This window comes from Polypterus senegalus, chromosome 17 (assembly GCF_016835505.1).
Source record: "Polypterus senegalus isolate Bchr_013 chromosome 17, ASM1683550v1, whole genome shotgun sequence".
Lineage (NCBI taxonomy): Eukaryota > Metazoa > Chordata > Cladistia > Polypteriformes > Polypteridae > Polypterus > Polypterus senegalus.
The window spans coordinates 4,947,162-4,971,035 of record NC_053170.1 but is presented as its reverse complement, the minus strand read 5'-3'; the positions used below and the strand labels follow the sequence as shown (position 1 = coordinate 4,971,035).

General features: G+C 44.3%; 1 protein-coding gene across 3 annotated transcripts in view; it reads left to right on the top strand.

Moving 5' to 3' along the window:
- Positions 1 to 23,874, top strand: part of crhr1 (corticotropin releasing hormone receptor 1) — a 225,861-nt gene that overhangs the window by 18,828 nt on the left and 183,159 nt on the right. For 2 of the 3 annotated variants that reach the window (XM_039740118.1, XM_039740120.1), the window contains exon 1: positions 9,037 to 9,394. In XM_039740118.1, coding sequence (XP_039596052.1) covers positions 9,148 to 9,394 — 247 coding nt within the window. In that variant the 5' untranslated portion in view covers positions 9,037 to 9,147. Of the gene's footprint in view, positions 1 to 9,036; positions 9,395 to 23,874 lie in introns of those variants that run through there. The other variant, XM_039740119.1, reaches the window with a different exon arrangement.

Genomic DNA, 23,874 nt, shown 5'->3' with positions numbered 1-23,874 from the left:
ATGGCACCACCAGTTCCTCACGGCACACGTTTATGGCACCTTGTCCCCATATTCCGTATGCCTTTTTGCTCAGGTGTGGCCTCATTTGATTGTCAGGCCCCCCGATCCTTAACAGGTAAACCTGGCAGACCCCCAGGTCCTTTATAGAGAGACTGAAGCCGGACTGGGGGGGCAGTAAGAGAGGCGGACACAGAAATGCAATTGAAAAAAAAGAGGAGCAAATTATTGTGCGATAAAAACAGTTTTCAAAAAGGTGAGAACAAGAAATAGTTGTTAAAATGTGCTAAAAATACGCAGTACGTTCAAATAAAATCGTGAAAATTGCGCACGCTATTTGGACGCCTCACTTTTCTTTTAACTCCGCTTTAGGTTGAGTCTTGCCATCCTTCTCACCAAGGCTCAGAGATCACAACAGAATTCCAGCCCCTTGTGCCAATCCCCCAAGAAGCCCTATACGCCGCCCCACAAGATTAGCTCGAGCTCCATTCCTGCATCCCCCACTTTGTCTACATACCCGACATGGTTCTTATTATAAGGGTCTCCTGCTATCAGCTGACGAGAGACCAGCTCACCTACTCCCCTGCTTTAAACAAGTGGGCGAACCGAGCGCGTGCGTGCGCTCACCTGCGGACGAGACGGCGCTGATGCGCGCTCACGTACACCGTCCGACTCACGCGCACTACTCCCAATGCCCGATCAAACGGCAAGAAAGCCGCTAAAAAAAAGAGGGTTTTATAACTTTACCGCATTTCCAGTGTGGTGCTGAGGTGTCACCCTACTGCATTCGGGTCCCAATCCAGGTGGTACGGCGTGTGGTGGGTGCAGCAACGCTCTAACAGCGAATGCTCCCAATCTACCTGCCTGTCTTGCATTTCAAATCAGCGGCAGCGAGCAAACAAGCGACTCCGAAAGAAAGGGACATAAGGTGGCCAATACGACAACCAAACGCCGTCCAAAATGCAACCAGTGGCCGTTGACCTATACACCCCCTCATGTGCACCTGACAGGACGCCTGTACGGGCCATTCCTTAAATCCTTATCGCTAAGACTGAAGAAGAACAGGGCACAGTTAATCATATTGAGGAGGACCCCTCTGGGAGAAACAGCCCTGCAGAAAGCTGGTAGGGGCACACAGAAAAGTAAACCTTTCTGAAGGGAGTTGTATCTTCATACAGACATGACAGTCACTGCTGAGATGAGCAGGACCCTTCACTCCAGCTGAACTAGATGGACCCTGAAGTCCAGGCAGGTGCCCTCACAGTCGCCTTCCGCCAACCTTGGCTCCTCTCATCTTTCTCTCTTCCTACCCTATCAGCAGCAGTCTGGCCATCAGTCCATGAAGTGGGCACTCACTGATGTTAAGTCCTGACCCCCATTCCCCCAAACCCACCACTCGAGCTCAAGCTTTAACCCGTCCTCTCCAACTCCAAACTGTACCCTTTGCCTAACTGGTGTCCCAGTTTCTACTTGATTATATGGCCTACTTACCTTCATCTCACCCTCTGTCTCCTTGTTCATCTGGTATGCCCACCTGTGCCCAACCCACCCTACACCCCTCAGTCTCCTAAGTCTTAATCCATATGCTGTGCCCCAAAGCCCCATCTGTACTGTGGAGGACATGAGCTTCACTCTTAGCTCAGGTCAGAGAAGCATAAAAAGAACCTTTGGGGGGATTTGGTGGGGTTGATGGGGGCAATTCACACGTTATGAACACCTGGGTTCCATTTTGTGACTGTCATGGGATGCTCTTTATAACACAACCCAAGTTGGTTCATGACATGCCCTACACGTAGACACACTCAGGCAAAATGGCACTTTGACCAGTTGAATTACAACACCAATCAATGTATGGCACTGCCAGTCATAGTCCATATGTGTCATGGGGTCCCCCTCAGTGTCTGGAGCACAAGCACTAAGTCTGGTAAAGACCTGGCACTGCTCGTCACCTTCCTACTACCCATGCCTATGGTAGAAACACCATGCAATGGGGGCAAGGAGACTGGTAGGAATTGAGGGAAGGATGAATGCAAAGCCTGAGGTGGCCCACCACCTCAGACTGGGGTGACAGTTCAATGACCTGAAGCATACAACCAAGGCATTGCTGGAGTGGCTTTGGGACAAGTCCCTGACAGTCCTTGAGTGGTGTAGCTGAAGCCCAGCATGAAGGACTTTTATGGAGACACCTGAAGATGGCAGTTCACGGACACTTCACAGACGCTTCCCATCCAATCATTTATTTATTTATTTATTTGAAGAAAAGAACATTCCATAAAATGGAGTCTGACTTATATAATGAAGAAGATAACCCTCCATACAGTCAAGTCGAAGTTAACCAAACAGAAGTCAACCCTCAACTTTGGCAGCTTTATATCAAAATCGAAGGGCGCTTGAGAGGATCTGCCAAGAAGAATGCGATAAACTGCACAAATGCAGGGGTGCCAAGCTTGTAGAGACTCACCCAAGACGACTCAGACCTGCAATTGTCAGCAAAGGAGCTTCTACAAAGTGCTGAGTGACGATTACTATGAAAGAAATAGTTCAGGTTTTGATTTTTAATAAATCTGCAACCCTTCCTGAAGACGTGTTCTTCACTTTGTCATTATGGGTTATTTGAGTGCATATTGATGGGCATGAAGTGGTGCATTTAATCCGTCACTCAGATGTTTTCTAACCCGCTTAGTCCTCAACAGGGTCATGGTGGTGCTGGAGCCCATCCCAGCCAGCAAGGGGCCCAAGGCAGGAACAGACCCTTGACGGGCTGTCAATTATTTCAAATGAAATCTCCAACACGATAAAGTGTGCAGAACATGTAGGGGTCTTTCGTGATCGTCACTGTGATGGCTTCCATGTTGGTGTAACCCACAGTTGGCAGGAGGGGTGACTTTCATGTCATTCAATTAATCAATGAAGGAAAAGGAAAGCACGGGATTTCTTAAAGTGCCTTTCTCATGCTCTTCTTAGGGACCACCGTTCAGGTGAAGTGACCAGCCCCTGGTCACACACGGAGTCGGTGTGGCAGATTAAACCTTAGCCACTAGGGGGCGCCACACTGTAGCTCAGGCATCCCTTTGCCCTCCCAGTAATGGCCCAGTGACAGCAGCCTGCACGTGAAGGAAACTGAAATGGGAGATCATTTACTTCATGTGGCAAACTGGAGGACTGACCTCGAAATGAAAATTACCTGGGATTGAAGATGACGTGAAAACTCCATTTCCGGAATATCCTTTCCTTTGCTGCAGTTTTGTAATGGAATCGCAGTGTGTGTGTGTGTTGCGTGTGTGTACATATTTGTTCATTTCTTATGTTGTAGTTGCTTGTCCACTCATAATTTTTTTTTTCCTGGAAAAGCCCATAAATAACATCTCCTCCGGAATAAACGGCTTTAGCAATCATTTCATAACTTGGAATAAATGCGCATCTAATGGCGGACAAATATTTTCCAGAAAGGGATTATGACCGTAGTGAGCACTGGCGTCATAAATCTTTTCAAATTTTAATGCCAATTCCTAATGTATCATTTTTATTTATTTTTTTTTTTTGTTCTGATGTAGGAGGGGCTTCACTTCCAAGCAGTTTGATTGACAGATTTAAGTCTTGTGATCTGTGCTGGGTTGGCTGGCACTCTGCCCGGGGTTTGTTTCCTGCCTTGTGCCCTGTGTTGGCTGGGATTGGCTCCAGCAGACCCCCGTGACCCTGTAGTTAGGATGTAGTGAGTTGGATAATGGAGGGATGGAATGGATGGAAGTCTTGTGATGGAGTCGGCGAGCAAACTGAGCACATACGGGCACTGCGTTGTGAGTGTGAAGCGCATGAGTAGAAAGGTTAGGGTCTTACAGCGGGCTCAGAGTATTCAGACCCCTTCACGTTCTGCTCATTTTACTGGTTTGTACAGTGGGTTTCATTCTAAATGGAGAAATCTGACATTTTTGCCCATGAATCTACAACTCGGCGTTTCTCAACCTTTATGTATTTGCGACCCGAGTTTTCATAACAGTTTTATGAAACCCTAATAAAATGTATTCCAATATTTTTTCCTGCCGATACACAGCTACAAGTTTTATTCTACCTACTTAACTTTTATCGACATTTATCTAACTCCATATTTATTTTTCTAGTATCAGAATGTTTCAATAGATGCATTTTTCATATTTTTTTTCACATCTTTTTGTTACTTCGGGGGGTGCACCCCACAGGTTGAGAACCGCCGCTATAACTCAATACCCCATAATGAGATTGAAAGCACGTCTTCAGAAAGGTTTGAAACATTATTCAAAATCAAACACTGACATTTCTGCATTAGAGAAGCATTCAGACAAACCACAATTCACTCTTTTGTTTGAAGCCCCTTTAGCTGCAGTACCAGCTTCATGTCTTATTCGTAAGTCTCTACAAGCTTGGCACACGTGGATTTGGACAGTTTATCCCATTCTTCCCAGTAGATCCTCTGAAGCCGATTGAATGGGAAGCATCTGTAAATTTCCATCCTCAGCTCCCTCCACATACGTTCTAGGGGTTTTGGCCGGACCCCCTCAAGAACACTCAGGAGACGCGTCCCGAAGCCAACCCAGCGTTGCATCGACAGGATTGAACTATCACCCCAGTCTGAGGTGGCATGCACTGTGGAGAGACTTCTCTGTATTTGGCTTCATTCCTTTTTCTCACAATTCCAACCAGTCTCTCTGTCCCCATAAAATGACGTTGCCACCACTATGGTCCACCACAAGAATGGCATTAGGCAGGCAATGACCAGTGCCCGATCTTTACCAGACATAGCGCTAAGAGTTCTGGCCTGGGAGTTCAATTTTTGTCTCATCGGAGCTGAGAATCTTTTTCCTTGTGTTCTCAAAGTCCCCTAAACTGTCATGTCTTTAACTCAAGGGTGGCGTCCGTCCGGCCATAAACATCTGCTTGAAGGGGCGCAGTTGAGGTGGTCATCTCAGCAGAGGATGTCTGAGGCTCTGATAAAGTGAAAAGTGGATTCTTGGTCACCTCCCTGACCCGAGGCACTTCTTCCTTTGTTACTCAGTTTGGCCCAATGGCTAACTCTAGGAAGAGTCCAGGTGGTCCCAAACTTCTTCCATTTTACATTTATGGAGGCCACTGTGCTTTAGGACCACTTGAAGATTTACAAACGGTTTGATCCACTTGTGTTGATCTGTGCCTCACCACAGTTTGACCATGGAGGTCTATGGAGAGGTCCTTGGATGTCACAGCTTGGGTTTTCTTGTCCTCGCATGTGGTGTGAATTGTGGGACCTTCTCTACAAAGGACTATGTGTGCCTTCCTCAATTCAGTGTGCCCCAGGTGGACTCCGGTCAATGGGAATAAAGGGAAATAAGGGGGGGGGGGTACCTGAGCACAATTTGGTGGGTCGCAGCAAATATTTCTGAATACGTTCTCTAGGAACGAGAGATTTCAATTTGTCATTTTGATTAATTTTTCAAACCTTTCTGCAAAAATGTCTTCACTTTCTCATTATGGGATATTAAAGTGTAATCAATGGGCAAAAATGGCAAATTATCCATTTAAAGTGAAACCCACAACACAATACACAGTGTGCAGAATGTGAAGGCCTCCGAGTTCTTTCTGCGTCCACTGTGTGTATGTTTTGTCCTGGTGGGGTCTGAGGGTCCTGTTTACCCCTTAGACTCTTTATTAGGTAGAATGTGCCAAGTCCTCTACTCTTACCGCACTGCCAGGCTGACTGCTACCGAAGTTCAGTGTGTTCCCCTTACTTTTACATTAATAAATCCAACAAATTCGATAAAACACAAGAACGGGCAGCAGACAAAATTACACATTTAATCAGATATGAAGGTAAAATAACAAAAAAAGAAGCAGAATTCAAAAACCAGCGTCACCAACACAATCTGATAAGACGACCAGGTGACCGTCTGACCAGCTCTTTGATCTGAAGTGGCCCAGCGAGGCCCTCTGGCTGGAATGGCAAGCGGCATAGCCTGTCGGATAATGGCCAGAGTGGGGGGGCATAGGGGGGTATGGGGGATTTGTGGGGGGTGGGGGAAGGGAGTATCTTTGTGCAGCTATCTTAATGTCTATCTATCTATCTATTATATAGTGTGTCTTTCATATCTATCTATGTATCTATCTATTATATAGTGCCTTTCAGTTCTCTTCTATCATCTATCTATCTATCTATCTATCTATCTATCTATCTATCTATCTATCTATCTATCGATTATATAATGCCTTTAAGATCTATCTATCTATCTATCATATAGTGCCTTTCACATCTATCTATCTATCTATCTATCTATCTATCTATCTATCTATCTATCTATCTATCTATTATATAGTGTCTTTCATTTCTTTCTATCTATCTATCTATCTATCTATCTATCTATCTATCTATCTATCTATCTATCTATCTATCTATTATATAGTGCCTATCTCATCTATCTATCTATCTATCTATCTATCTATCTATCTATTATATAGTGTCTTTCATATCTATCTATCTATCTATCTATCTTTCTATCTATCTATCTATCGATTATATAATGCCTTTCAGATCTATCTATCTATCTATTATATAGTGTCTTTCATTTCTTTCTATCTATCTATCTATCTATCTATCTATCTATCTATCTATCTATCTATCTATCTATCTATTATATAGTGCCTTTCATATCTATCTATCTATCTATTATATAGGATGGGTCAAAACCAGAAAGACAGCTGACCAGTCGTCAAAGTCTCATAACCTGACAAGGATTACTTTGTACACACGAACAGATCAATCATAATAACACAATGCACACAAACACAGGAATCCCAAAATCGGATTCTTTGGAGCAGAAAACTTCCATCTTCATGCCAGCACTCCCAAGGATTTTGGGACGATCACCTTGGTAACAGTCGACCATGTATAGTATGGCATTGTGATTAGATGTTATCAAAATGAACCATTGTAAATATCATATAATGAAAGAAGTGAATGTAAAAATCAGAACCCTTGCTTTCCAAGACCCCATCATTTATGTACGACATGCACTCAGATCTCGATGCAGGCCACCGAAATGACAGGAAGCAGCACATTAGAGCAGCCGCTTCATTTTTTCCCAGCCCACCCGTACGCCCCCAGGCTAGCTGACCGGTCAGTGTCTGAGATTTTTAGTTGTAAATACACGTGTAGCCTCTCCCGTATTATTTTTTCCTAAGTTCATATTTTGGTGCTGTTGTTATTACATTAAGTTTCCAATCCCTTATTATTTTTCCACCTTTGGGAAATTTTCCTGAACTCAACGAAAATGACAGGAGGCGTGTGAGATACGATACTCGGGTCAAATGGCAGCCATGGCAGCCTGAGCACACAGAGACCCAATGACACTTGTTTTTTAAAAGTGTGTTTATTTTTAATTCAGGGAGGCAAAAATGTAAAACATGAAACACCTGAACTCCCAGCTGTTCACCAATAAAATAAAAATCTTATTAGAGAGTAGTATGATTAAGAAAAACTAACATCCATGACACGTGAGGTAACCCAACATTGAGTTTTATCATATTGGAGACCCTTAAAGACTCACAAATGGCCCAGAAGCAAATGACTCAGGTCTTTGACAAAGACAGGCTGCCTCCAGAGAACTGCAATAAACAGAAAATAACACAAAGCCTGGTGGAAAGGGGACTGAGCCCCCCTAAGAATCCCATGAAGCAAGCTTGGACCTTCACCAACTTGTCCAGGTGTCACCTCATTTCAAGGCAGCCAGGCCCCGAACTCCACATGCAGGCTGCGGCCTACTCCAGCCAGAAATAGCTCTGCCTTTAAATCTTCAAAATATCAAAAATGGTTTAGAAATTGAGAGAGGAGCTGCCAGACCTCCAACTCCACAGGACAAGTCCAGCCTTATTATGCAAATGAGAGAAAGGAAGGAAGGAAGGAAACACCAAAAAAGGGAAATCAAGGCCCTTTATATGACGGGAAGACAGTCCCTCAAAGGAGATTGACGAGTGCCCCGCCTCCTGGGTTACCACCCACAAAACCTGAGGAATGAAGCAGAACACAGAACTGTCATAAATAGAAACTAAATAATAGTCAATCAAAACTGGCAAAAAATACTTAATAATACAAATAAAAAACAAAATTTTAAATTGTAAAGAATAAAAAAATTAACAAAAAAGACAAAAATGTTTTAGAAATATGCCAAAGTGCCCTTCAAGAGAGAGGAGCTACCAAACTTCTGACTCTATAGGACAAGTCCAACCTTATTATGCAAATGAGAGACAGGAAGGAAGCACCAAAAAAGGGAAATGAAGGCTGTTTATAAGAGGGGGAGGCAGTCCCTCAAAAATGGAGATTGACAAGTGCCCCGCCTCCTTGGTTACCACCCACATAATACCAGAGGAACGAAGCAGAACACAGAACTTTTATAAATAGAAACTAAATAATAATCAATGAAAACTGGCAAAAAATACTTACTAATACAAGTAAAAAACAAAATTTTTAATTTTAACGAATAAAAAATGAACAAAAAAGAAAAAAAAAAGAGTTTAAACATAAGAGGAGGGAAACCCTGGTTGAAACATAACATTGAATAGCATAGTGAGCTCGAGCCTGAATTAAGACCCCCCACAATCCCCAGAATGACTTAACCCCTTAACAGCTGGTCAATCATACTTTAAAAATGCACTGTCTGACATTTGGGGTTATCCCCCTTGGTCTCATAAGTGGGTGAAGGCTCAATTGTTTAATTGAGTTTGGGGGGTAGGGGTTCCCCTTTAGTCTTTTTCGGCATGTTGAGCCTCATCAGTTGGGGTGGGTGGTGGGGCGACTGGTGAAACGTCCCCTCCTTTAATGGGACGTGAATTGTTTCATCGAGCTGGGGAGGGGGTCCCCCTTGGTCTTTTCAGTGTGTGAAGGGCTCAATTGTTTAATTGAGTTGGGGGTTAGGGAGTCCCCTTGGTCTTTTTTGGCATACTGAGACTCATTGGTTGGGGTGGGTGGTGGTGTGTGGGGGGGGGAGATGACTGGTATAAAGTCCCCTGATTTAATAGCAAATTAATTGTTTCATCGAGCAGGGGGAGGGGGTCCCCCTTGGTCTTTTCAGCATGCTGAGACTCCATGGTTGGGCTGGGTGAGGGGGGCTGCCATTGGTGAAAAGTCCTCTTGCCAGCCTGGACCCCCTGATGGCAGGCCCACCCAGACTGAGCTCTTATGTGGATGAGTGCTTAAAAAGACAAAAGCGATTTGAATTCAGTTCTGATCCAGTCCATGAAGGGGCAGTGCCACTGGGTCAGCAGGTGGTGCCCCTCCTAATTCACCCTCTCTTGTCCTTTGGTGTGCAGGTGCTGGTCATCTGGATTCGCTGGGTCGGGGGCACCAGTCCTGACCAGTCGTGTGATTCACTTCCAGCGACATCGGAGAACATCACAGGTAATTCCTTTGAGTTCCTTTTTCCATCACTCAATGAGATGGCCGCTTTGCTCAGATGTTGTTCCTTGCTCTGCACTCCCTTATGTAAAACTGCCACCCCCTGTAACTGCTCTCTTGTCACATTTTGTTGTCTAGATTGCACTTTGGCCCTGATGAACGTCCATTTGTGCCCCTGCATGATGTAGCAAGGCATGTGTACAGATGATATGACAAAAAAGCCCACTTGACTTGACTTAAAGCAGAAACCCAAGAGGGGCCCTGGCACACAGTCCAAGTAGCTAAATGTATAAATACTCCATTAACAGTCCTGCATTATAAATGGCAGTGATGAAATATTAAACCTCATAGCTGGCATGGCGATACATTAACAAAGACACGCAGCCCTTGGGAAGTCCGCTCTTGGAGTCTGCTGCTGAGTCGGACGCACTCAGACTTCCTGAGTCTCTGTGTCAGAGGCAATGGGCTTCATGCTGGGGGTCAATTCAGAGGGCGCCTGGGGGGCTTTAGAAGAAAGAAACACAAGATGAGATCTCATCAAAAAAAAAAAAAAGCGTTGGCACAAAAGGTGGCATCTCACCACGTCAGAAGATCCACTTTAGAGGCAAAGTGACCGTCTGGGGAAAGAACTACTAAGAAAGAGACCCCTGGACTTAGAGGGGCTTCAGTGCACAGACATTTACACCGAGAGCTGGCCACTCACTTAGATATCCATTTGTTGGTTGATCCATACATCCTTCTGTTCATCTCAACATTGACTCAATTGTCTGCTCCTCCACCCGTTCATGAAGTCCATGCAAACATCCACATGATGAGCAGGGAAGCTGGGGATAAAGCAGGCTTAGAAAATGGCTGGATGGATGGACAGACGGACGGATGGATTTGGGTGGATGGATGTATGAGTGGGTGGGTGGTTGAGTGGATGGATGGACGACGTGTGGGTGGATGGATGAATGGGTGGGTGGTTGGGTGGATGGATGGATGGATGGATGTGGTTGGATGAATCCATAAGATGATTCAGCTGACAACTGGTTTGTCCATCCATTCAGAGATCCACCAAGCAGTGACTGAATATAGCTATGCATTCATCCAACCATTCACAAATTAATTCTTACTTTTCTAAGATTTGTGGTTTTCCTCTCATATCCCCTAAAGACATGAGTGTCAATTTAATTGTGTGTGTGGGATGGGCTCTAGACCCCTAGATGCTGAAAAATAATTAATCCAGTTTAGGGATGGATGGATGGATGATATACCACTTCATTTATGACAAGTCAGGTCGAATGGAGGGCATGCACTGGTACAGCAGTTGTTGTACCCACTACACAGTAAAACAGCTTGGGATCCCAGTTGGCAACCCCCCAGGCTGACATGCGGTCCATTCCCACCCTCCAGAACTGACCCTCTATCTGCTGCAGCCTGGTGTTACATGGGTGTCCCCTTGGCCTGGTCCAGCTGCTTGGCTCCTCAACAACGAGCCAGATCGCCCTCGGGTAATCGCGCCACATGGCCGTAGTGCCGTAACTGACGCTCCCTCACAATGCAGGACATGTGATTCATTCGGGACTCCATGAGCAACACAAAGTCAAACCAGCGGGACCCAAGGAGCCTTCAAAGAGACACACATGAAGGAGTCCAAGTCTTCATCTCAGGTCACTGGATGGCGTCCATGTCTCACAAACAGGGAGCACCAGAACTCTAAAGACTTTTTGCATGGATATCGAGAGTGCCACACACCCCTTTCCAGTGACCTCATGACCCCCCCATGCTCCCCCAATCCATCTACTGACCTCATATGAAGAGTCACCAGAGTCACATGAATGTCACTGCCAAGGTAAGTAAACCTCTCGACGAGGTCGACACTCTCTCCGCAGACAGACACGCTGCTGGTGGCCGTGTCCATGAGAGGTCATTAAATTCCTGGCTCTTGGTTTTTATAAGGACCCCCACAAGCCCAGACACCCAGAACCCTCACTCAGTCTCTTGAGACCCCTGATCAGAGCCTCCATTGACTCTGTGAAGATCACAGCATTGTCGATAAAGCTGAGATCAGTGAATCTCCCTTCAAATAAAATAAAATAGATAATCCCCCTCATCTGTAAATAAATTCCCAAAGAATGCAGTGATCGCTTCATTAATATATTTAAATTCATTGATTCATTGAAAAAGCAAATGAGGCAGCTGTTTATAAATTAATACATGTATTTTTTTCCTGTAATTTATGCGTTTAAAAATCATGCATTATTTATGGAACATGTTAAGGGTCTCAAGGTTCTTTCTGGAACCTCCATGTTTTCAGTGACGTTTGAAGCCCCCATTGGAGCCTTTGCTCAATGTGGGTGGTCGGTGTGGATTGTGGTCGCACTCTGTGTCCGGAGCATGTGCCCCTTTGGTTATCAAGATGGAGACCCTCTGTGTCCATAGCACTGGTGGTCGGGGGGTTTCTAAAAGGCTCGGAGCGCTTGGCCCTTGAGTTGCAGAAACGGCGCCCCCTCGGTGCCCATAGCACACATTCAGTAGTAGACTTTGAGGACTGACTGCCATTGGGGGGATTGGGGGGGGGACTCGGAGTTCGGGTTGGTCCCTCTTTGTCCACATTACGCGCCCCTTGGTGTCCATGGCATTGGTGTTCGATGGGTTCCAGAGCGCGCACCCCTCGGTGTCCGGAGCGCGCATTCCGTACTATTAGACTTGGAGGACAATCTGCCGGGGCTGGGAGGGGCAGGCTTGGTCCCTCTGTGTCCATTGTGCTGACAATGGTGTGTGTGTGTGTGGGTCCCATGGGTGTCCAGAGCACGCACACCTTTGGGTTACCATATAGGGGCTCCCCTCGGTGTCCGCTGATTCCTGGAGCGCGCGCGCCATTTCTTTTTCATGAATGGCGCTCCTCGATGTCCGGGGCGCAAACATTCAGTGTTATTAGACTTCGAGGACCGACTACCATTGAGGGACTGGAGTTGGTCGCTCTCTGCCCTGAACACGCACCCCTTGAGTTGCCAAAGCTACGCCCTTCGATGTCCACAGTATTCAAAGGGAACTTGGAGCGCATGTCCCTTCATTTTAATAAAGGTACCCGAGGCGGCCGCCTATGTATAGTGCTAAGCACATGGGACCATAGGGGGTTCACCACTCTGAAGAGCCACTCAGGCCCTTTTATTTTTTAACACTGTCCTAACTCTGACACCGGCAGACAGATTGAAATTCGGATCAAGTCCAATCACTTTAATCCTTTCTGGCACGCAGAACGACAGGCAGGACTCGCGGTCTTACTTTATTCTTTCAAAGAAACGCACGGGGACTTTGAAATAACGACTGAGAGATCTCATTTCCCAGATGCCAGTTTCGTGAGTCGCAGTGCTCGTCTGCCAGCGCCCTGAGCGAAACAGAAGGTCCCGTCGCAGCAGCGGTGGGCGCGCCGCCTGGCACCCGATCGAAGGTCTAGGCACAGCGCTCTCTGGTAATTACAGGCTGTAAATTGTTTATTAAGCTCGAATTAAACACTAAATCAAATTAGTCCCGAAGCAGAGCAACCTAATAACTTTGCAACATCAACAGAATTAGCCAACGCGTCACCCCTGTGCACTTAAAATTGAATTGAGCCACGCGAGACGAAGCGCAGCAGTGGAGGCGAAGAATGGCAGGCAAGCTCTGGCGCAGCAGAGCGTTTGCGATTGCACTTTGGTCCGCTCGAACCCGTTGAAGTGCGACGGCTGCGTGCCTTAATGCGGTTTTGTACCCTGCCTACTTATTTTACATCGTCCCAAATGGAATAGGGAGGACGTTGCGATCACTAAACCACAGCTGAACACTTCACAAATTATAATCGCTTAGCCTCAATTTGAGAACTGCTCGTCCGAGTGGCCCCGCCTCCGCTCCTTATCGGGGGCGTGTCATCCCCGGACCGCGGCTTGCTCGTGTGACGTCACAGCCCTGCTGTCAAAATTTAAAGTTAACGGTATAGGCAGCCTGCGGTGGGATGGCGCCCTGCCCAGGATTTGTTCCTGCCTTGCGCCCTGTGTTGACTGGGATTGGATCCAGCAGACCCCCGTGACCCTGTGTTAGGATATAGCGGGTTGGATAATGGATAGATGGATGGAATTGGCAGCATGGCCGGCTGGAGCGTTTCTGCGGCCCTAGGCGAAGCTGTAAATCGGGTCCTAACCACAGCAAGCCAATTACACGACCCTTAATATGACATAAGAGCTTCGTAAATATATTAATACAATTCGACCCCTTATATGGTATTAAGGTTCCTGAGAATTATAGAAATAGCAAGAAAAAAAACGTTGGATTGACCTGGTTTTCTTCAATAATTGTCCATAAAGTGTGATCTGATATTCATCTAGGTCACAAGGATAGATCAATACAACATGCATAAGCTAATAACACACAAACATTCTATTTTTTACTGAACACATCACACCCATCAAACATTCACAGTGTTCTGTAGACGTAGTGATTGACTAACTGCTCAAACCTCCTTTAGCAGCAGTAACATCTGACAAGAACTTTCAGAAGCTGCAAATTAGACCTGCACAACGTTTAGGATGTCAAAGCACAGACAATAACCCGACAATAACAATCATAATAGTGTAATAATAGTACTGGCATAGCACATGTGACGCTGAGGCAGCATGATAAAATTAAAACAATCAAGAAGGCAACAGAACTGCAACTCTGGGCCAGGGGCTTTTCTACCTTTTGCACTTATAGGAGGGCTTAGATTGGTGACTTGGAGTCTCCCCTTTGGAGTTGTCTAGCTATTTGTGGCCGTTAATAAAATGGTAATCAGAAGAAAGCAGGTTTCCTTTGAAGATTAGGGGTTAAAGGTTTGAAAGTCCCCACCCCCACCCCCCATCCACACACACACACACACACACACACACACACACATATATATATATTGTGAAGGCAAGGGGGCAACAGAGCCTCAAACCCTAACATGAACACACCAAGACAGTCCCTGGTTCAAATAAATGGATGTTTATTATATAAATACCTCACAAAAAGTCCCAAGCACAATTTACTTCTCCTCCAACCACTTCTCCTCTCTCCACCTCACTGCCTTCCTCCAGCTGAGTGTTGCCGTCTTCCTCCCAGCTCTGACTCTCCTGGACAAGGCAGCATGGTCCCTTTTTACTGAGGACAACAACAACAACATTTATTTCTATAGCACATTTTCATACAAACAGTAGCTCAAAGTGCTTTACATAATGAAGAATAGAAAAATAAAAGACACAATTATAAAACAAAATAAATCAACATTAATTAACATCGAATAAGAGTAAGGTTCAATGGCCAGGGGGGACAGAAAAAACAAAAAAAACTCCAGACGGCTGGAGAAAAAATAAAATCTGTAGGGATTCCAGACCATGAGACCACCCAGTCCCCTCTGGGCATTCTACCTAACATAAATGAAACAGTCCTCTTTGGATTTAGGGTTCTCACGGAAGGGCTTGATGATGATGGTCATGTAGACTTCTGCCTTTTAATCCGTCCATCATTGTTGGAGCATCATGAAGCTTTGAGTAGGTGGAGGTGGCGCAGGCCATCACCACAAAGAAACCGGAAAAAGAAACAGAAAAGAGAGTAGGGGTCAGTACCGATTTTAGAGCCACCATGAATAGTTATTTTGAGGAAATTGAACATACAGAGTATCAGGATTAAGTTAAAGTGAAGTTATAAGAAGGCCATGTTAAAGTAATGTGTTTTCAGCAGTGTTTTAAAGTGCTCTACTGTATCAGCCTGGTGAATTCCTATTGGCAGGCTATTCCAGATTTTAGGTGCATAGCAGCAGAAGGCCCTGCCCTCACCACTTCTTTTAAGTTTTGTTCTTGGAATTCTAAGGAGACACTCATTTGAGGATCTGAGGTTACGATTTGGAATATAAGGTGTCAGACATTCCGATATATAAGATGGGTGATTATTTAAGGCTTTATAAACCATAAGCAGAATTTTAAAGTCAATCCTGAATGACACAGGTAACCAGTGTAGTGACTAAACTGGTGTGATGTGTTCGGATTTTCTTTTCCTAGTTAGGATTCTAGCAGCTGCATTCTGCACTCGTTGCACGATTTATGTCTTTTTGGGTAGTCCTGAGAGGAGTGCGTTACAGTAATCTAGTCGACTGAAAACAAACGCGTGAACTAATTTCTCAGCATCTTTCAGTGATATAAGAGGTCTAACTTTACTTATGTTTCTTAAGTGAAAAATGCTGTCCTAGTGATCTGATTAATATGTGATTTAAAATTCAGATTACAGTCAACAATCACCCCTAAACTTTTTACCTCCGTCTTGACTTTTAATCCTAATGTATCCAGTTTATTTCTAATAGCCTCATTGTATCCATTATTGCTGATCACTAAGATTTCAGTTTTCTCTTTATTTAACTTGAGAAAGTTACTATTCATCCATTCTGAGATACCAGTCAGACATTGTGTTAGTGAATCAAGAGAATCGGGTCATCAGGTGCTATTGATAAGTACAGCTGTGTGTCATCAGCATAGCTGTGGTAGCTCACGTTGTGCCCTGAGATAATCTGACCTAACGGAAGCATGTAGATTGAGAAGAGCAGCGGACCCAGGATAGAGCCTTGTGGAACACCATCGGATATCATGTGTTTGAGTTGTAATTACCACAACTAACAAAAATTTTTCCCTGTCAGGTAGGATTCAAACCAATTTAAGACCCTGCCAGAGAAGCCCACCCATTGACTAAGGCGATTTCTAAGAATGTTGTGATCAATGGTGTCAAATGCAGCACTCAGATCTAAGAGGATGAGAACAGATAAATGGCCTCTGTCTGCATTTACCCGCAAGTCATTTACTACTTTAACGAGTGCAGTTTCTGTGCTGTGATTTGTTCTGAAACCCAAATTTATCAAGAATCGCAGGTTTATTGAGGTGGTCATTTAACTGCATAATGACTGCCTTCTCCAGAACTTTACTTAAGAAGGGCAGGTTAGAGATGGGTCTAAAATTTTCAAGAGCTGAGGGGTCGAGATTATGTTTCTTAAGTAGGGGTTTAACTACAGCAGTCTTAAGACAGTCTGGGAAGACCCCCGTATCTAATGACGAATTTACTATGTCGAGAACATTATCAATTAGCACGCCTGATACTTCTTTGAAAAACCTTGTTGGTATCGGGTCAAGGACGCAGGTGAAGGGTTTTAATTGAGATATTATTTTTTGTAAATCAGGTAAATCTATCCTAGTGAAAGAGTTTAATTTGTTTATAACAGGATGCTGGGGTTTAGGAGGATCCTTAGTGTTGGGGAGATATACTATGTTATTTCTAATATCATTAATTTTTTGATTGAAAAATACAGCGACAGCCTCACAGGTTTCACTGGAAGCACTTAGGAGGCATTCCTTTGAGCTACCTGGGTTTAGTAGGCGATCAATTGTAGAAAATAAGACTCTGGGATTACTAGCATTGTTATTTATAATCTTGGAGAAATAGCAAGGACCCAGCGTTACTTCTGGTGCCAGGGCTGTCGCCCGTTGGAAGTCATTCCGGGTCACACAGAAGTCCCACATAACAAGGAGCACAGCTGTGGCTGTGCTGCCGGACTACAACTCCCAGCATTCCCTGCTGCTTCCCGATATCAAGAGCCGCTGCCATCTAGCCAGCCACCAGGGGGAATAAATCCCTACCAGAAATAGTCCTTCCCTGTCCTTTTTTATCCCTACCAGGGAAAGTGCTATGCACCTGCCCGGTTGAAATGCCTGTTCGTTAGTCTGAGGTTTCCTGTCCGAGTAAGGAACCATCTTCTTCTCTGGCTGGGGTGTCTGTTCTGTCCATCCATTAGGGAAGCCTTGAGCGGGTGTGACATCCTTCCCTGTCTTGGCCGGGAGGCCATTCAGTTCACTCGGGGTCTCCCACCTGGGTAAGGTACCTTCCCATCCTGTGTGCCACCTATATATATATATATATATATATATATATATATATATATATATATATATATATATATATATATATATATATATATATATATATATATATATATATATATATATATATATATAGTAGACTATAGGGGTCGCAGTTGCCCCTTAAACCCAACAGATAGATGAACAGAACACAGGTTAAAAGCACCCAAATGATATTTATTAAATATCTTGTTCTCTTCCAGTGCTCCCTAAGCACCACATTCACCAAAAACACAAGTAATAAACACAATTCTCTCTTTATAACTCCTCCACAATTCCCAGCAAGCATTGTCCACCTCCTCCTGACTCGTCCAGTCCTTTATATAGTCCTTGACCCGGACGTGCTTCTGTTCGTCCACTCACGTGATTTGCTAGCTCTTCCGGGTCAGATGGAGAATTGGATTTTCCTTCAGCCCAGAAGAACTTCGGTACTTGATTTTTGTTACACCCATTTCAAAACTTTGCACCCGCCCTTCTACAAGCTGCTTTATCTGACCATGCCCACTTAATATCTCTAGCCCATCATTCCATGTGCTGCCCTATTTCTTCATGCCCATTTGCCCACCTCTGGCCTATTTTTAAAAACATAATCAATTGTTAGCCCCACCCACTTATCTATATCTGTACTATTCTTGAACATTTTTGACCACACCCATTCTCTCACCTTTGTTTCCCACTTCTTTTCACACTTTTCTGAGCATGCCCATTTCAAAATTTCTAGTCCATTACTCCCCCTGCTCTGTACATTTGATTACATCCATGTCCCGTCATGACCTGGAAGTACTTCCGGGCTATGAATATGACACGAGTCCTTCTGTTCCTTTACAGCTCCCCCTGGCGGCACCCATCTCACCAAACCCAACTCCGAGTTCCAGGATGCCCTGTGGGAATCGGGGGCATAGCCAGATCCAGGGAAACTGCCATCTAAAGTTTTGGGTGAGGCAGTGACCTGGAAAAGCTGCCTTTCCCCATCTTTCTATCACAGGGGCGTCCCAGCCGGGATGAGCTGCTGGCCGTTGGCCACAATATATACAGTATATTCAAAATGATGGATGAATGATTAAATGATATGTTTTGATGTGATCAGAAAAGCAAGGGGACTTTCTATATGAGCCAATATCTACTCCTAAATAGAATCAATTCACTTTAATGGTTAGTTTTTAAAAAACAAGAAATCGATTCAGTAAAGTGAATCATAATGGCCATCACTGCTAACCGTCTCTCAAAAGCACTCACATTAAAACTTGCATTCACACAAATCTCGTCCTCGGTTGACTTCACTGGATTGTGCTGCTCACATATGCTAGCTACAAAGTTCTCCATCTTTGATCTCTGAGGTAGTTCACTGATTGGATGCTGATGTTGCCTTATTTGCATATGTTTCTGAAGATAGAGCTCTCAGGAATCATGGGTAGAAGTTTAACGGTGATCAGTATACCTCGGTTTTGTTGAGATTTTTTGTTCTCCATACTCAATCTCTGATATAGCTAACTGATTGGATGGCGAGGCTGTCTTATTTGCATATGTTTTTGAGGATACTGTATTTAGGAATCATGGGTAAATATTTGATGCTGGTCACTATACCTCAATTTCTTTGAATTTTGTGGCGATTTTAGGTGAGTTTTATATATAGGGGCCTATATTTAATTAACTTATTTATGATTTATGGAGCGTCTGGCACAGTGGTTCAATAGTAGCTCTGCTCCCTGGCAACAAGGAGACCGGAGTTCACACTCCCTATGTGGAGTTTGCATGTTCTCCTCATGTCCTCCCACAGTCCAATGTCATGTAGGTCAGGTTTCCAGATATTCCAAAAAACTCCCGAGGCATTTCTGGGTGCTTTGAGTGGCCATTCCCTGCTCCTTCTGGATGCAGCACACTGTAATCAAATGGATTTGTCCTCCTTACCTCTGATTCTTTTAATGGACATTTAAATAAAGACATGGAGGTGTTTGTGAAGTGAGGATGTTCCTCTGTTCTCTAAAATGGCCTCCTGTTTAATTGTTCGTTTGTGAATGTAGTTGTTTCATAGCCTGGAATTTGTTTGTGTTTTGCTTGACTGTTTAGTGGGACGCTCGTCTTCTCTCATTGGCGTCGTCTTTATGGTATCAGAGGGTAGACGTTATTTTAGAAGAAGTGGTGGTTATGGTGGCTGAATTAAACGTCACCCCACAGGCCGCCCGAGGCCTCTGCCTGGCTCACCTTAATGGTTGACCCAGCCCCGGCTGGCAGTTATGCCAGCTGCCATAATTGACATATTTGTGCCATGAGTTGCCTGTTAGCCAATATTAACAGCCTCCTGTGAAGTGGGCTGTCGTTACAAAAAGGGTCCTCTGAGCTCAAGTTCATCCACCACTTCTCCCTCTGCTGCTGCTTCTTTCTTGACCGTCGCCTTCTGATCTGCGGCACACGGCTAATTCCTGTTTAGTGGATATGACGCCATTTTCGGAGTATTTCACACATCAGGTGAACTCTAAATCCCTCTAGTCAGGGTCTTATGGTCTCCGATTTCACTCTCCTTATTCCTCAGACTTCATCTGGCCTGAAGAAGGTGCCTGAGTGGCCTTAAAAGCTGGCATATTGTAATCTTTTTAGTTAGCAAATAAAAGGAGTCATCTTGCTTGCTTTATAAATCCACTCATTGCAACAAAATACAATGGGTGGAGGGGCAGGGCCGTCTTCACAGCATCATAGACCCCCGGGCAAAGTAGTGTGCTGAGACCCCTGCTTTTGAAAACTACATAGGCGTCAGAAATATCATGAGCCTCCCACTAGTGCCTATGGTGCCCATATGTTAAGGGGGGGGGGTAGTGTCTATGCCATCTGTACATAGACCGTCCATGGCATGCCAGTCCAGCATAGGGCATTCACTTTGGCCCAGGCTGTGCCAATTTAGACTTCCATATTAACAGGTGATTGAAACTTGCAGAACAGATTGGCATTTGAACCCAAGAGATGGAGGGTTAGAGATACAGAAATGGGCGTGGTCAACGAAATATATGAAAACAAGGGGAAAACAAAGCTGACAAAATGGGCGTGGTCAATGAAATATATGAAAACAAGGGGAAAACAAAGCTGACAAAATGGGCGTAGTCAACGAAATATATGAAAACAAGGGGAAAACAAAGCTTACAAAATGGGCGTGGTCAACAAAATATATGTAAACAAGGGGAAAACAAAGCTTACAAAATGGGTGTGGTCAACAAAATATATGTAAACAAGGGGAAAACAAAGGTGAGAAAATGGGCGTGGTCAACAAAATATATGTAAACAAGGGGAAAACAAAGCTGACAAAATGGGCGTGGTCAACAAAATATATGACAAAATGGGTGTGGTCAAAAATGCAGCATATGTTCAGGAATGGGTCAGATACAGGTAAGTGGGTGTGGCTACCAGTTCATTATATTTTTAAAAACTAGGGGGCTCCACCCCCAGCTCGCTTTGCTCGCCAACCCCCGGTCATGCGCTACACGCTAGCCACTTCGCGGCTCTGCTGCTCGCGTATGGGGATGCGGATGTACAATTTAAACAGATTGTTATTTTCATGATAATTGTTACATATGAATAATAGAACTAACTGTTCTACATGACAGCAAGTAATTAACCATAGTAAAAAATAGTAAAACGTAATAAATTGAAAGTAAATTCTGTTTCGTTAGAGGTATTTGTTGCGTTATGCGTTTTTGTTCTGTTTGGCTTTGAAATGAACATGCAAATACTTTTTAAACTTACACATCTGTAGTGGTCAGGGGCCGCTAAGATTCACACCGTCAAAAATGACGGTGATTTATTTATTTTAATAGAGGAGACCCCAGGAACGTCCCCAGCCTTGGATCGACCCACACACACTCACAACAGAGACCAAATGAAGCGCACTGGGAACATTAAACAATTAAGAATACAATGAAAATAAATGAACTAAATGGAAACAATAATACCACCCCTGACCCCTTCGGCCATATTCCATTTAACAAATAAACACAAACACCACACTGCAAAGTCCATGAAAACCAAACCGGATGAAATGAGAGGTGATGAACTTAAGTCCAGCAATCTGTATGGTGAAAGGGTGAAAGAGAACTCAGTCCTACCGGTAGTTACTGAAAGGATGAAGTCGGATGGATGGTTCAGGAGGGCTCCACTTTTCCGGAAAACCAGTGAATTCCAACCCAGTGCTCAGTGCACAGGCAGACAGACGATCCAGACCACAACAAACAAATACAGTCCAGGACTCAACGATTAATCAAGGTTCCCATAACAGCAGGCAGCACGACAGATAAACGTAACACACAACGCACCAAAACAAAACAACCTTTTTTCTCTATTTGCCCCCTGCCCTCCTTTTAACCTCCTTTGACCACCTTTGACCCCAGCAGCCCCTGCAAGGACTGCTGGGAGATGAAGTTCTTACGTAGTAGCACTGCTACACATTTACTGTCAAACGTCAGTCAAAACAAACAAGATTTGGAATTAACTCTTCGTCAATATCGCATTAAATTTTGATTCCGTGTTTGGACTTTCATCGTGACAACGCAACGTACAACTGCCCGTGAGTGAATTTCGTTTCTTTCTCTCTACTAAATAAACCAACTTTTTCGAATGTTTGTCCCTGTGATTTGTTAATTGTCACAGCAAAAGCTATTCTAATGGGAAACTGTAAATGTTTTAATACGAATGGCATACCAAGATCTCCTTTGGTGTCTAATGTTAAAATGTACTCCATTACCTTTCTAGTCGCCTGTTAAAATTTTACCCGTCAGAATTGTTCGACCAATTTCAATCCAACTAATCTTGTCCCATTGCATAGCCCGTCACTCAGACATAAATTACGCAATTACATGACAATACATCCTTCTTTCTACAGGAATTCGGCCGGTGGAAGACCAGACGGTGTTAATGCTTGTCGATATTCTTTGTGATCTTATAAGCTGATGTTTTCATCTTCCGCACCATCACCACCAACTGTTTCAGCAGAGTCTATTGATGCCCATTTAACCAATTTGCCGTGTAACCAATCGACAGTTTTCACGTTCATTCGTTTGACTCCATCGTTTCTCGGTGCTAGGATTGCTCGTGCACTCATTTTTTCTGTTATCTTCAATAAGATTTGGACATAATATGTCTTCTTTAATTGTGAACTTAAAGTGAGGAAAACATAAAAATTTATAAGAGCCGAGAGCGCAGGAAGTGTGTCTGACAAAAACATTCACATGAATGAGAGGTGAGAGGACTGCAGACAGACGTGGGCCGTGAACAGGAAATGGTGGAGAGGAGGGCGGGACTTGAAAAAATGTCAAGGCCAAAGTCTCATCTTGTGGGACTTGGAAAAAACAAATCTCTCTTCCAGAATGTCTCGTCACATTGAAGGATTTTTTTTAATATAATAGAGCGATATTATATGTGCAGTTAAATACTTGAGATGGGTCCAGTGTGGGCTCGTCTCATCTCAAGATTTTCTTTTATAATATTGAAATAAGCCAGAGGTGGGCAAATGGGCGTGGACAAATAGGGCAGCACGTGGAATGATGGGCTAGAGATCTGTAAATGGGCGGGGTCAACATTTGCAAAAGTAAATGGAAAACAGATAAGACTGGGCCAGAGGGGAGAAAATGGGCGTGGTCAAACAAAGCCGCTTGTGGGAGGGCGGGTACAAAGTCTCGAAATGACAAAAATCAAGTTGTGGATGGGAAGATGGGCTAGAGATGTCGAAATGGACACATTCAATGCACTGTGTGTAGAAGAGTGGGCCAAGTGGAGAAACAAACATGAAAAACGTGTGGAGGAATGAGCCTTTTGAGGGGAAAATAGACATGGACAGACGAGCCTGGCCAAACACAGAAAATATAGGAATTAGGAAATGCACAGCATGTGTAAGAAAAGGGCTGGTGCCACGGTGGAGAAGTGCGCACGGTGAAAAACACAAAGCATGTGGAAGAAAAAGGCCAGAGAGGACAAATGTCACCATTTAAGGCCACAAGACTGAAAGAGTTAAAGCAGGTATGTAAATGAGCCAAGACGAGACGGCCCCCCCAAAACCTCTGACAGGCTTGATGGGGCAGAATGGATGGGCAACTCTGTAAATTGCATTTTGCTTTCCTTGTCATTTGTGTTTTATGAAATTGCACTTTGTTGGGCTTCCCCGACGTTGGCCGAGTAGATCGGTGGCTGGGGACCTCTGGCTTTACTGGAAATTGATGCAGATTACTTTAGGAGGCTCTTTCCTAAATTATACCAGACCCCCAAGGCAGCAGAGGTCCATTGATTTACGGATTGATCGGTTAAATTGTGTCTTATCGACGTGCCGTACTTTGCTTAGCCCTGCATTCCTGCTCGTCTCATTGCTGACCCCGAGTGCGTTTGGATGCTCCTGCTTTTCTTCCTTGTCGTAAAATGTTAAGTCCACCAGGACAGTTTGAATTATCACGTCCAATCTCACCTCTTAACTCAAACCAAAGCAGTTTACTAACATTTAAAAAATATCACTTGTGGTGGATTTCCAAGCTTTTTATTCTCGGTGGGAATTTTCTGCTTGTTATATAGAAAGCAGTT